The following is a 15,645-nucleotide window of genomic DNA, read 5'->3' as shown; positions in this document are numbered from 1 at the left end:
AAACTTACTGAAAGGAGTAATGAAAATATTGCCAATGTTTGCGGCATCAATATTATTACATACTATTACCACTTACTTCTTTGACTTTGTGTGGGTTTCAAAATACATACAAGTGATGCTATAACAGTGATTCCTTAAACAAGGTTTATAATATTGTCTCTGAAAAATAAACATACTTATCCTTCTCCTTCCCGCCACCAAAAATGGGGTGTAGTAAAACTCCACCAGTCTTCAATTCATATGCCACTATTTTGTCTAGTTCCTAAAAAAGATATAAAAGTAGGAATCAATGAAAATATTTTTCACACATTCAATTTCAGAACTGACTTGTGATTCTCATTTCCTGGAATCAGAATATAAATTCCTTAAAATTAATCAAATGTATGTATTTTGAGAGTAGATCAGGTACTTTTAATAAACAAAGCAGACTGCACGGCTAGCTAATGAGAGAGCCAAAAAGCCTTCTCTACACTGTGACTTCAAGGCTGGCCAGTAGCCCGGCAACTTCTTCTAATGGCCCTTCCCAACCTCTCTGACTAATGTTCCAAGTCCATTTCTTCCTTCTCTATATTTTGCTTCTGGTGGGGGATTTAAGCAAGTAAAAAGATATGGGGATAAAATTATTTTAGAATTCATCATTTTAAAACTTCTAAACTCTTCTTCTAATAGATCAAGGTTTAAAAAAAAAAAGGTTCAGTGAAGAAAACACAATAAAGCAATTGTGCTGGAAATTCATGACTAGTTTAAATAACATGGGTGCAGCACTGTTGTTAGCTGCCACCATGTTGTCTCTGACTCATGGTGACTCTACATATAACAGATTGAAATGGTGCCCAGTCCTGCGCCATGTTTACAATTGCTGGCATATTTGAGTCCAGTTGGACAATATTCCGTTCTGACCCATAGCGTTTCTATTGGCTAATTTCAAAGTCAACCGCCAGGCCTTTCTTCCGCCTTAATCTAAAACTCTGCTGAAACTTGCCCACCATGGGTGACCCTGCTGGTGTTTGAAGTGCTGGTAGCACAGCTTCCTGCATAATAGCAATAAACAAGCCATTAGAGTACGACAAACTGACAGACAGTGGTGGCAATGCAGCATAAAGAAGTGTTAGAAAGCATATTAAGATGGTTAAAGGCCAGATTTAAATCCAGACTCTATTACTAGCTGTGTAACTTCGGCCAAATAATGTAACCCCTCTGTGCCTCAGTTTTCTCACCTATAAAATGTGAATAATAACAAGGTTGTTATGAGGATTAAGGAGCCCTGGTGGCACAGTGGTTAAGCATTCAGCTGCTAACCAAAAGACTGGCAGTTCAAATCCACCAGCCATTCCTTGGAAACCCTATGGGGCAATTCTACTCTGTCTGTAGAGTCATTACGAGTCAGAATCAACTCAACAGCAATGGCTTTTTGGTTTTCATGAGGATTAAATGAGTTAATATTTCTAAAACTTTTCTAATAGTGCCAGGTATACTGTTAAGTACTACATATTATTTTTTTTTCCTCTTTTCTACCAGTTTACAAAATGAAGAATGGATTCTTCCAGTTATAGGTGTATGAATCCTTCAATAGTTCTAGATGCTTGAAGTCTTTTACAATTAACTTGATAGCTTTCCTGAGTTTAGGCTTGGATGATGAAAATGAATGAGAAAAGGGGAAGATGATTAATAAAAATATTAAAGAGTGAGATTTTTCCACCTGGGAAGAAAAAAGCTAAGCGTAAGATGATTAAAACGCCTATGAACAGAATGGCCTAAATGAGATACAGTTTATTTTGGGGGGAGTGGGGAGTCAAATTCTTAAATGGTAGGAAAAAGATATGCTATGGCAATGAACATAACTGCATTCGAGGACTAGCCGGCCTATAAGCACTTAACTATGTACAAGGCACAGCGCAGCGCACATTACATGTATAATACCTCACAATCCCTCCTCCTGGGGTAGACACTATTACTCCCTCTTACACAAACGAGGCTTGGAAAGATGAACCGAAGTCACAAAGCTAGTAAATGTATGAGGGAGATTCAAAAGTAAGCAATCTGACTCCAGAATCTGTGTTGAGTCTAACTGAATTTCAGAAGTACACAGTTATAAATGACTACTGTGGGGATCTGGAATATATCTACAGGCTAATTTGATGGTAAAAAGCCTAAACACTCTCCCACTTCAAAAAAGAGACTGGGAGCCAACACTGACCACGGTAAGCAGTTAAAATAGGCCATTAGTGTTACTTAAGTAAAGTGATTCCCATTTTGCTGTGTAAACTTATGAACTTTAAAATGACATTTTTATAAGTACTTTACAGTTACTAAAAATAAAGGGCACACGACTTGGAAATTAGTAGAACACTAACATGTCTTACTGACTCATAAGTGGATAATGGATCTCTTACCTCTTTAATCCAATGGCGGTACTCATTAACACCAAAAGTTTTTTTCATCCAAAGTCCATAAATATAGCCTGAAATTCCTTTTAGAACCCATTCATCAGACCTAAACAAAAAGGCAAAATATAAACTTCTTTTAATCAAAAATGTCTTCAGATGAAGCCGAAGAGGATAATGGAACAAGTGCAGTATTTACTTCTTGGCTTTTGTAAAGCAAAATGAAGTTATTAACAAATTATTTGATTTTCCCACTTCCTCTGGCCAAGCTGACTAGTTCTACTTTCTTCCTCACATCTGGCTTTACCTTTAACTGTAAGGTTGCCTTGGAATTTTATTTCAAATATAATTTACCTATGTATGCGCTGTACTCTGGCAATGCTGGTCCCTTTTGCCCAACTCTACCTTCACGTTGTCTGCCTCTAAGGAAATACCTGCCCACAGCCAGGATTATACTGCTCAATCCTTGAAGTCCACTTCTACTATTGCCAAGCTTATGCATAATTGTCAATGGCATTAAAAGACCTATTATTTATTTACTTGATATATTTTTTGGTTTCTCAAGAGGAAAGATATTTAACACCACTCATTCATTTATTCATTCACATTTTCATTCAAACACTTTGCCTAACATGTTCCAGGCACTATTCTTTAATGAAACTATGTGTAATCTTGGGAAAATTACACATCAGAGGCCTTACCCTCTCCTTTCTCACCTCTAGTAAAAAAAAGAAAAAAGAAACCAAGATTTACATACTGTATATAGCACAGAATATTCACAATTACAATTTGTAATCTTAAGGGAATTTTTCCTCAAATCCATCATAAGTTAATAAAAAAAAAAAAAAATGGTTTTACTTCTCGCTTCTTTCAAGTAAATTGGTACAAAGCTGAGCACTGGCAGATAAATACCCACATCGCTGTCACTACTATTATTTTGCCTTGAACATTACCAACTGCCTTGAATGCATTAGCATTCTCACTACAGTTTTCTATTTCAAGCCCTTATATCTATAACATTCATTTAGTTCTTTAAGAAATTACTGCTATCAAAATTATTCTTACCTCAGTCTTAAATTACAGGATTATCATATTGACTTCATGGCCAAAAAGCTGGAATGAAATTTATATTATTTTTCTTTAAGTAAATATAGAATCATGCCTTTTAAATGAACTATTTTTTTAGGCAAAGGTCAGCCTACACGACACTAATAAATTTTTCAGATTTTTTTCCTCAGTAGTTGTAAACTTTGAAGTTACTCACCAAGACATTCTAGATATGAAACATCCAAAAAACTGCTGGGCCAAGGACTGGGCTAAACACCTTCTAGTCAAAGGTGTCTCATCTATAATCATGGCACTGTGTAAAAGATTTGTGCTGGAATTTAAAAGACGATAAAGGTAACTATAACCAAGAAACAAATAATTATTCAGTTAAAATAACATAATTACACTTTTAAAATAGCAGGATATAAGTAAGATATACCAAAAACCAAAACCAAACCCACCGCCATCAAATCGATTTCGACTTATAGCAACTCTAAAGGACAGAGTAGAACTGCCTCATAGGGTTTCCAAGGAGCAGCCAGTGGATTCGAACTGCCGGCCTTTTGGTTAGCAGACATAGCTTTCAACCACTGCACCACCAAGGCTCCAAGTTAGATATAAAAGAGAAAAATCGAATATCCCTCCAAAGAGCTTTCTCATTTTTTTTTAAATTTAGCTGAAATTCATTGTCATTATGACTTTTGCTTAAAGTAAGGAACATAAATAAAAATAGCTTTTGTTGGTCAGGAAACCCTGGTTGTGTAGTGGTTAAGTGCTACAGCTGCTAACCAAGAGGTTGGCAGTTCAAATCTGCCAGGCGCTCCTTGGAAACTCTATCGGGCAGTTATACTCTGTCCTATAGGGTCGCTATGAGTTGGAATCGACTCGATGGCAGTGGGTTTGGTTTTTTTGTTGTTGTTGTTGGTCGGGGTAGAAGGACATCATTAATGAAACTGATCCTCATACAAAGGCTCTTCTATTTCAAAAATCCTTCCCGATAATAACTGTTAACTCGGCTGTGCCCTATTATTTACTTTCAAATACCTTATCCCGTCAGACCTTTCTAACAATACACTAGAAAAGACAGGGACAGCATTATTATCCCCATTTTACAGATGAGAAGATTTATATCCAGCAAAGGTAAAATGACTGGGCCTGAGACATAAAACTTCTAAATCTGGAATTATCCAAAGGAAGAAGAGGGAGAGAGAGAAGATGGCAGGGCAGGAGGGAAGAAGGAAATTCGTTTTTTGACTCAAACAAATTTCTGATGATCTCAGTAAATTTTTAAATAATGCTAGAAAAAAAGAGAAAAAAAAAGCACTAGCTATTCATATAATAACTTCTATGATTTTTTTAAAAAATGCATAAACAGGAAAAATTAAAATATGCAAAATATTAATATCAGTTAATTCTGGATGAAAATAATATGAGTTTTTTGGGTTATTCAAAAAAAAATTTTTTTTACACAGTTATACATTTTAATTTTAAAAAGAGCTAGAAAGATTTTTCTACAAAGCCAACCACATCTAAACGAAAGAAAAAGTTCAAAGCTCATCTAAAAATTGTTCACAAAATAAATAACTTTTCTTTATATCATCATCCTAATGCAGGTGTTTCAAATTTGCAGACAGACCAACCTAAAAATGCTCATGGAAGCATAGGCAGCCACTTCAACGTAAGCCTCATCGATGAATACAGTTTTAAAACAAGAGTACGGGTATCGACATGTAAGAATTTCCTCATAAAACTCAAAGACTTCATGAAGATATGACGTGGTATGTTTAAGCAATGGAAGAAGCTGGGGTAAACAAAAATGAGTAACCTGAAAATACAAAGCACGGAGAAAAACCATTTAAATGGAAGAGTTAATTTTAATATTCCTAAATATCTCAATTATAAACAAATGTTCATGTAAATTTTTTTTTTTTTACAAATTTTATGATGCTAAAAAAAAATATTGTAAAAATGACTATTTTTACTGACCATGTTAACAAAACATTCATTGTACTTAAAAATTCATGACAGATTACAAGCCTATAAAATGTCTAAATTCACTGAAAATTTAACTTTGGTTCAAAATTAAAATTTTTTCTGCAAATATATACATAAAAACATTTAATATAGCTTCTATTCATAAGTATCTTACCTAGTGAATAGTGCACATGTCATAGTACTAGCTTAATAATTAAGTAAATGTTAACTAAACTATCTTCACTGAATATAAAGAACAATTATTATAGTTTTCCTCTAATATCTTAACTACATACCAGAAGCTGTAGGGAGACTGATTAACAAGAAATGCCTGCAACAGCAATAGTAACTCTGATTTTATTACCAGGTTACATCTCACCTCGGACATGGACACACAAACATCACATACTGCGTCATATTACGGCTCTACGTTAAACCAATGGCACTGACAATGACAGAGATCACTCTTGACTAGAATGACTCAGTAAGGTTTCATTCAAGAGGCTGAATGTGAAAGAATCCTTTTCAGTTGGACAAGTTGGAAGGTTAAGAAGGGGAAAAAGGGTATCCAAGCAGAGTCAAAGATAGGAAGAAATAAGGTATGATCAGAGAAATATGTGTAAATTATTCTAAGTGCGGAAAAGGCTAGAAACGAAAATTAAGATAAAATTCTGTAAGAACTTACAAGTCCTTCTAAAGAGTTCTGATTACTGCAGGACTGTAGAAGCAAGGAAAGTTTTTAACATATGATTAAAGTTATTCTGGAACATTATAAAATGAGCAGATAAGAGACCACCGTAATAGTGGGGAATGAGCTTCTATGAATTATTAATGGTCAGGGCCCAAATAGCATCATGATTAACATACCTCTTTATACATGAACAAAAAATAAAATACTGCTCATCAAAAAAAGATTCACTTTCAGACAAATCTACACAATAGCAAATGTACTGATAACGCTGGTAACAACTATTGTCTATTTGAGACACAGAGAGACAAAGTCATGGTCTTAGTATTCAAGAAAACACTGCTTGACTATTATTTACTTTACTCCCTTCCAACAGCTCAGAATAGGAAAAAAACTTTTCCGAAATACAAATTACATACTAATCAAAAAATAGCGATTTTCAAACTGATCATTTGCTAAAGATAAAGTTCACTGCCAATCTTATCAGTGGATACACTTTTAAAAGAGTCCATATTAGAGCAGCAGAAGCAAACCATTCACAAAACATTTTGAATCTTCTCCATGAGTGATTTTATCAATCTCGTGAGTTTCCGGAAAGGGAGACAGATGAGTTCACAGATAGTCTTTCTACACCTGGTTCTCCTCAATTTTTTGCTCACATAACTGTAAGAAATGCTGCTGAGATATACATAGTCACAGTACAAGCTTTCAATATAAAAACTTTACACTGAAAACATAAAAGACCAATGTTGTTGTTAGGTGCTGCTGGGTTGGTTCCAAGTCATAGCAGCCCTAGGTACAACAGAACAAAGCACTGCCTGGTCCAAAAGACTCATAGTAAATAAAAAGACAGCCATTCAAGTGTTATTTTATATAGGTATAGAGGCTAATACAGTCAACAACCAATGAATCGCTTTCTAACCACAAAGAAGTCTCATACCTGGGAAGGCCAAAAAGTACTATTTGGCCTATCAATTGGTATAGGAATTGTGACAAGATATAGGATGGGAGGAAACTATAAGATGCCTAAGTTAAACCTGAAAGAAACTTTCATGAGTATGCGGATCAGAATTCTAACCCTACCTAAGGCTTTTCTTTTTTCCTCTGTATATGTTGAAGTAAGATGAAATCTTGCTCTGTAATTTTGAAGTGGCAGTATTTCAAATTCCAGAGGTGGAAACAGAACATTCATAAACATATGCCAAACAAGATGACAATAATAATGACAAAATTCGTAATCAAGATAGACTTGATCATCCTTTGGAATGCTAAAATAAGCCCTCTGTCAAAAAAGACTGGAAATTTTAGTGTGACATTTAAAAGGAATTCATTTAAGAATTCACATCATTAAATACATCAGTTAAAAAACATTTTCTTCCTAGTGATGTTCTTGATAGTTAAATGAACATTTAAGAAAGACTAAGACGTCATCAATAGCCTCCTTTTATTGAGAGTGGAAGGTGGGATGAGGGTAAAGGGGAAGAAGATACAACCTACCTCATGCATATATGGATCTACAAGTATTTCAAAAGGTCCAATGGCCAAGGAGATGTTTGATGCTGCTGTTGGAATGGTAAGCATGTAATGGAAGGTCTTCTTCCTCATATCATGAGTATACACTGTCTCCACCAAATCGCCATTGGAAACAGCCACCATTGCAGCATCTACGGTAAATTCTAATTTCCATGTACATAATTCAGAGTATGAATCAACACACGGGAACCAAAACCTAGAAAAAAGATTGACAGTAAATACATTGAAAGCGCACCCTATATTGTCTTCTCCACCGTAAATGATTTTAACATGTCTAGGAAATACACAAAAAGAAACTTTAGCTGTTTGACTACTGAGGCTTTCTGTTGTGTAACTTGAAAGTATCTGATTTTTAAAAATCTGTTTCCAAATGTTATTTAGCAATATTAAGGAAATATATCATGCGATACTTCCAGCTAAACTCTAAAAATGTAACTCTTATTTCCTATTTTTAATTAAAAAAATTTCAACTTATATCTTCACATTAGTCAATTTATACATAGCATTCATTTCCAGAAACCAAAAAAGCTTATAATAAAGCTTTATAAAACACAATTAATATTCAGAATCTATCCCATAAGTTAGGAAACCGCTTTTCTGGAAATATTTAATACATTTATATAAATTCAAACTGAGTGCTGGTAAAGCCAAATATGAAATTTCTATTCGATTTTCTTTCAATTAAGGTCAGTTCTTATTATGTGCCAGGGTTTGTACTTAGTACTGAAACACAAAAAAGTATAAGACATCATCCCTGCCTCAGAGGAGTTAATAGTTTGAGGAGAGCACACATATAAAATATTTCAATAATGTGATAAATGGTGGATGACCAAGGAGAGTAGTAAAAAAAGAAAGTGTAAATTCCTCTTTTAAGAAGACTAGCTGAAGAAGAAAAGAAGATCAAAAATCTATGAACTACAGAGCTATGGGCAACTTTCTGTGTGTTTTACTTCAATATACCAAACCAAAAAAAAAACCCCAAATCTGTTACCACCGAGTCGATTCTGACTCATAGAGACCCTACAGGACAGAGCAGAAATGCCCCATAAGGTTTCCAAGGAGCAGCTGATGGATTCAAACTGCCAACCTTTTGGTTAGCAGCCAAGCTCTTAACCACTGCACCACCAGGGCTCCTACTTCAATATAAAATTTTTTTTTAAAAAGGAAAAGAATCAAGTGAGACGATTATCTTAAACAGTAGACTTGAAGGCAAATATTGGTTAAGGGGAAAGAATCAGGAGAGAGAGGAAAAGGGAAGACACAGGAGAATGGAGGAATGACTGATGGAACAAGGTTTACAAGAGGTGGAAGAGGTTTGAGTGATTAAGCTGGTACTTCTCATTTTACACTAAATATGTGTACACATACCTAGAAAAAATGCAATGGAAATTTGAAATATGTAAGAATTAAAAATCTACCTTGTGGAATTTTGATACCCACAGGAGAAAACATGAGCGCCTCTCTCAGCCATGCTTCCCTCTATACTGGGTACCACAAAATGAAGACCTCCTTTTGGCTGATCCAAAGAGAAATTGATGTGTATCTTCAGGACCTTTAACTCTGTAGCAAATACATACACACATACATTGATACATAAATACATAAGTAAATAACAGTGGTCTCTATATATTTAATAAGCACAAAGACTGACACTGGACATAAAATGGGAATCAAGAACTCAGTTTTACATGAAAAAACATCCTTTACCATAATTTAGGCCTTTCACCATCCTCTTCACCTGTTTTAACTCAATAGCCTGCCTCCACTGATATCCCTACTTACAATCAATTCTCGTCACTGCTAGCCGTGTTTTCCCAAAATATAGCTCTGGTCATGCCATAACCTCCTCTGAGAATTCATGATAATGTTACATGCCTAAAGAAAAAAGTTCAAAACTCCCTCATAGGACACTTAAAGCTTTCCAGATCCAACCCCAAACTTACTTTCAAGTTTGATCTCCCATTACATTCTCCTACAGATTGTTAACCTTTGTCATACAAAGGTAAGGGGAGGAATGACTGGTGGGTAGGACTACCCAACAATTTATATTATGTAATTTGTTGTTGTTGTCGTTATGCTTGATTCTGCATAGTAACCATGTGCTGCTTTCATAACATTAAAAAAATTTTTTTTAATATCCCCTAAAACATTTTAAAAAATCTAAATTATCTCCAATTTCTGAATATGCAATGACAACCTTCCATATCTGTCCTCTAAAATGTGCACCTTCCTCCCAAAAAACACACACAAACACATAAAACAAAAAGCCTTTTACTTCCTTATCTTGGTTAATTTTCATAAAACTAAATAAAGGTAGGCAGAAGGCTATGTAAAATCATTATCATGGTTTTATACAAGAAAAAATAAAGATTTGGAAAAAAGAAGATAGGGCATTCATAAAAATATACAGAATGGGCATCAGAAATCTTATCTTCTAGCCTTGACTCTACCACTAATTAATTAGCTAAGAGAACCTCCACAAGTCACTTACTCTTTGGCCTTTTATGTAAAGGGAAAGAACTGAACCAGAAAAATTTTCAGGATCTAAGTGCTAAAATTCTAAACAGATTTGACATTGTGTGGGTTCTCAAATCTTGACAAGCTGTTCTATCTGATTTTTATACTTTTCACTCTTAAAAAATAATAGTGAAATCAGCTGCTTTCTGTTCAGCCTTTCATGATATTTTCCATTTGATAATGATCCTTAGGAAGAAAAAAGAATTATAAAAAAAGTATAACTAACGTCACTGAACAATTTGTATAGAAACTGTCAAGTGAGAACTTAATTTACTATGTAAACATTCACTAAAAACACAATAAAATATTAAAAAGAAGAAAAAAGAGCTTTTGACTTTTTTAATGTTGCATGTTTCAGTGGACTGATTTACAATTCTGACACTAATTTTCATGTAAAATTTTCTAGTCCCTGAATCTAACATGCTTTTACTGTAAAGCCAATTTAGTCTTAGTACTTTACCGTCGACATGTTTCCATAGCTCTGAGGGAACCTTAATGCAAAGTTCTCCATTTCCCGCATCGGGATCCACAGCACTAACTGCTGCTGCGTAAGCATTGGAAAAATAATTGAGATTTCTCCTGGGCAAAAAAAGAAAAAGCAAAGTTTTAATAACAATAAGACATATACTTCACCAAGCATTTTCTTATATATTACTTAACATTACTCGTTTATAAGCATTATATCTTCTTATATAACTCACAATACTTTTTAGCCAAGTAACTGTTGCTCTATTCATCATACTATACACACAAGGGCATATATATTCTGGTGGTCCGTGCTATGTGAATGTATATGATTCTTACATTCTTCCTTAATTTTGAATAGCCCAAATCACTACACTTTTCTGATTCAAATGTAAAGAATATATGCAGAACTGAAAAATAAAATTATTTCTTATTAATCTGGCAAAAATTTAAAGGCTCAAAAAACTTTACAATCTAACTGAAATTAAGATGTCTAAAACAAGTCAGGATGGGAAGAAATTCCTTGAAACGTAATACTGTTTACCTTCACTTCCCAGTACATGACAATGTAAACTTAATGAAGGGAGGGAACTTTTGGCTAGTTAACTGCTATACTCCCTATATTCCAGAAGGTGCTCAATAAATATTTGTTCAATAGCTATTTGGCCTTATTTCCCATTGGAGGAAAAAAACACATAGAATTCTTATGGAACTATGAAAACATTTCTCTCATCTGACTTTCTTATTTTATTCCATAAAAGCAACGTACATCCAAATAATAGACTGGCTTATAAAATAAACAGTATCACCCATGAGTATTGTGTTCCCTTAAAGAATCAACTATCTGAGAACAAACGGTCAACATTTACCCTAAAGCAAACATGAGAAGGTGAGGGGGGCAGGGAAGCTAGATTAATGGAAACAGAACAATCAGAAGGGCAATATTGAGAATGCTGACACGTTGTGAAAAACACAACCAATGTCATGGAACAATTTGTATAAAAACTGGTAAATGGGAACCTAATTTGCTGTGTAAACTTCTACCTAAAACACAACAAAATATTACTTTGAAAAAATGCACGTTTATATATATGCATATTACATTTCCTCACTGAAATTGGTTAAATAAATACAGAAGAAATAGAAGAAAGGTAAAGACAAGGAACGGCAAGACTGAGAAAACAACATGAAAGATACCAACACCATGGAACGAATCCTTGTTGTGTACCTTTACCATCCCACTAGATGTAGCCACAAAGTTTGTGATATTTTATTAGCATAATAAACTTTTTACTTTGTTAAAAGAAAGTTTTAATATCCTACAGAGTGATTAAAGAGAAAACAAAATGGGAAAAGCCATTAAAGAAGTTATACACCCTTAACCTGACAGAAGCCATTCCTTCTCCATTTACATCTCCCCACCATGTTGGAAGGACGTAATAGAACTATGGTTTTAACAATCATTTAGGCCAACAACTACAGAACATAAGGTTCAGAAAGGAGTTAAATAGACTTCTCAATATATTTAACAATTTCTATTAGATAAATATGTGAAATAAAAGATGTAAAGCCCACGGATAACAAAAACAACCATGTTTTAATATACCACCTATTTTTGTAAAATCATACCAAAAACTGACTTTTTTTTCTTTTTATGTACAGTTCTATATTTCTGTAACACCACCAGAATCAGGATACAGAACAGTTCACCATCTTCAAAAAGTCCGTCATGATATGCCTTGTGTCAAATAAATGGAATCATACAGTATGTAACCTTTTGGAACTGGCTTGTCTCACTCAACATGTCTTTGAAATTCATCGAAGTTGTTGCATGTATCAATAGTTTGTTTCTTTTTACTGCTAAGTAGTATTCCATTGTATAGATGCCCCATTATTTGCTTATCCATTCATTTGTTGAAGAACGTTTGGGTTGTTTCCTGCATTTGGCTATCACAAATAAAGCTGCTATGAATATTTGTGTACAGGTTTTTGTGTGAACATAAGTTTTCATTTCTGTAGGATAAATAACCAAGAGTGGGACTGCTGAGTCATATGGTTAAGTGTACATATATATGTATATGTACATGTAATGTATATGTATATGTATATATATATATATGTTTAGCTTCATAAGAAACTGCCAAAATGTTTTCCATAATGGCTGTACCGTTTTGCATTTCCATCAGCAATATATAAGAGTACCAGCTGTTCCACATTCTCAGCAGCACTTAGTTAACACACCACCCGTAAAGGATTGAACTGTGTCCCCCAAAAATATGTGTCAACTTGGTTAGGCCATGTGTGGTTGTCCTCCATTTTGTAAATTTCCCATGTATTATAAACCATAATCTCTGCCTGCGGCTAGAGGATTAAGGTAGGATGTAACACCCTTGGCTCAGGCCACATCCCTGATCCAATGTAAAAGGATTTTCCCTGAGGTGTGGACTGCACTACCTTTTATCTCTTAAAGGAAAGGGAAGCAAGCAGAAAGTTGGGGACCTCATACCACCAAGAAAGCAGCACCGGGGGCAGAGTGCATCCTTTGGACCTGGGGTCCCTGTGCCTGAGAAGCTCCTCAACCAGGAAAGACTGAGGACAAAGACCTTACTCTGGAACTGACAGAGAGAGAAGGGCTTCCCGTAGAGCTGTCGCCCGGAATTTGGACTTTTAGCCTACTTTACCGTGAGGAAATAAATTTCTCTCTGTTAAAGCCATCCACTCGTGGTATTTCTGTTATAGCAGCACTAGATAACCAAGACACCACCTAATTTTAAAGACATCTATTTTAGGTATCTACATAATTTCTTTTCAATAAGTTTTAAAAACAAGAAATTTGAAAGATGGTTGCAGAACTTGTATTTCCCCTTCAGTTATCAGTGAAATTCAAAAACAAAATGTATAAAAAGAAAATTTTAAATATTCCATATTAGAGGGCTTCATTTTTTATGGGAAATTATTCTCAATCTCATTTCCTGAGAAAAGGTAAAGTGGTCCAAATAAAATAGGTGAGTCAGTATAAATGGAATCTATTGGGAAGTAGTTATAAGGAACAATCTTCTGATGGTTTAGATTTCAGTATATGAATCAAATATGTTTCCTTTCATAATAACCTCATAAAAGCCAAAAAATACAGGGCAAGATTATAATAAATGTTTTCAATTTGCAGAATAATGACTGCAAAATATTAATGTGTTCTTGCCCTCTAACAAACCACCACCATCCCCAAACCCCAGTCTTCCCTCGGGAACAAAGTTAAAGACAAGTAATGATGTAGGGAAATACTGAAAAGCTAATAAGGTAATCAAAAGAATTTTTCCAAGAACCTATTATATATATTCATATTAAATTGAAATAACATGTTAATTCCTTCTCAAATAAAGAACATTGGCTTAAAACTGTAAGTGCAGATTCTGCAAAGCTTATGTTTCAGTTATTGGTAAACTTTTCTTCTACTTAAAAAAAAATTCTTATGCAAGTATAATATACATCAGAAAAGTATACATACCCTAAGTACACAGCTCAATGAGTTTTCACAAGCAATAAACCCAAGTAAGCCAGCATGCTGAGCAAGAACAGAAAGTCACCAGCTTTCTAGAAGCTCTCTTGTGCCCTCTTTCAGTCACTAAGCACCACCCATCATTCTCACTGCTGTTTAGAATTCTGTAATATAAGAATATACCACAACCTATTTTACCATTCTACCATTGATGGGCATTCAGGTAATGCCAGTTTCTGACTATTACGAATATTACCACTATGAACATCTTTTCACGTATTTTTTAGTTAACATATGAATGTATTTCTGTTGGGGATATACTTAGAAGTGAGACTGCTAAATAAGAGAGTATGCATATACTCAGCTTCAATTTATACTCCCAGCAGCGGCATTTGAGAGGTCTAGATACTCTCTGTCCTCAATCCTTGGTTTTTCTTCTATTTTTAATCTTGATAATTTAAATACAGAAGAAAAAAAAGGCCAGCTAACAGAAAAATTCATTTTCCAGAGAAAGAATCAATGCTAAAATTATAATAAAGATGTATTTTTAAAAATAATGAAACAAAATTTGACCTGTTACCATGAAACAAGGTTCTATGGAGAATATCTTCCTTAAGAGGTTTTTCTATGAAAATTTGAGCCACTATGCAAAGCAGCCATTTTTTAAATGCTAATAAATTTCAAGCCGCTAAAAATAACATCAGGAGCCCTGGTGGTGAACTGGTTAACTACTTGCTTTCTAACCAAAAGGCTGGCGGTTTGAACTTACCCAAAGATTCCGCAGAAGAAAAGACCTGGTGATCTGCTCCCATAAAGACTACAGCCCAGGAAGCTCTATTGGGCAAATCTACTCTGTCCTGTAGGGTTACTATGAGTCAGAATCAACTCAATAACACCTAACAACAACAGAAATTACTATATACTAGAAAACGGGGAAAAAAAAAAAAAATGGCTCTGCTGCAAAGTAAGTATCAATTAGTCCAAAGAGAAGAACCATACCTAGTTCTAGAATTACTACATTTAAGAAAATATAATGCCAAACGAGAGCATATCCAGAGAAGGGCAAAGAGGATGGTGACAAATTTGGTATCAGTTTCACATGAGGAATGGTTGAGACTATTGAGATTCTGTAGTCTGGAGAAATGAAAACTTAGGGGGAAACAGTATTTATTTAATTAGGATAAGCTGATGAATATTACAGCAAGGCAGACAGTTCCATTTAATAAAGAACTTCCTAGCATTTAGAAATACTGAAAGAAGTACATTAAAATACAGTGAGCTCACCTCCACCAGACTAAGTCCATTATAGCTAGATGGCTACCACCACTGACTGACTGCTCTGACAGGGATCATAATAGAGGGTCCCAGGGAGAGCTGGAGAAAAATGCAGAACTAAATCCTAACTCACAAAAAAAAACCAGACTTACTGGCCTGACAGAGACTGGAGAAACCCTGAGAGTATGGCCCCCAGACATCCTTTTAGCTCAGCAGTAAGTCACTCCCAAGGTTCACCCTTCAGACTAAAGGGGCACACCAGCCCA

General features: G+C 34.7%; 1 protein-coding gene across 2 annotated transcripts in view; it reads right to left on the bottom strand.

The window, feature by feature from the left end:
- TAF2 (TATA-box binding protein associated factor 2) overlaps window positions 1-15,645 on the bottom strand; it is a 94,018-nt gene that overhangs the window by 66,114 nt on the left and 12,259 nt on the right. For both annotated transcript variants that reach the window (XM_049853493.1, XM_049853494.1), the window contains exons 4-10: window positions 10,604-10,722; window positions 9,045-9,186; window positions 7,591-7,822; window positions 5,072-5,256; window positions 3,649-3,762; window positions 2,394-2,493; window positions 177-262 (exon numbers count right to left, since the gene is read on the bottom strand). In XM_049853493.1, coding sequence (XP_049709450.1) covers window positions 177-262; window positions 2,394-2,493; window positions 3,649-3,762; window positions 5,072-5,256; window positions 7,591-7,822; window positions 9,045-9,186; window positions 10,604-10,722 — 978 coding nt within the window. The remainder of the gene's footprint in view (window positions 1-176; window positions 263-2,393; window positions 2,494-3,648; window positions 3,763-5,071; window positions 5,257-7,590; window positions 7,823-9,044; window positions 9,187-10,603; window positions 10,723-15,645) is intronic.

Source organism: Elephas maximus, chromosome 15 (genome assembly GCF_024166365.1).
Source record: "Elephas maximus indicus isolate mEleMax1 chromosome 15, mEleMax1 primary haplotype, whole genome shotgun sequence".
Classification (NCBI taxonomy): Eukaryota; Metazoa; Chordata; class Mammalia; order Proboscidea; family Elephantidae; genus Elephas; species Elephas maximus.
Note: the sequence above shows the minus strand (reverse complement) of the source record. Positions and strands in the feature narration are given on the sequence as shown.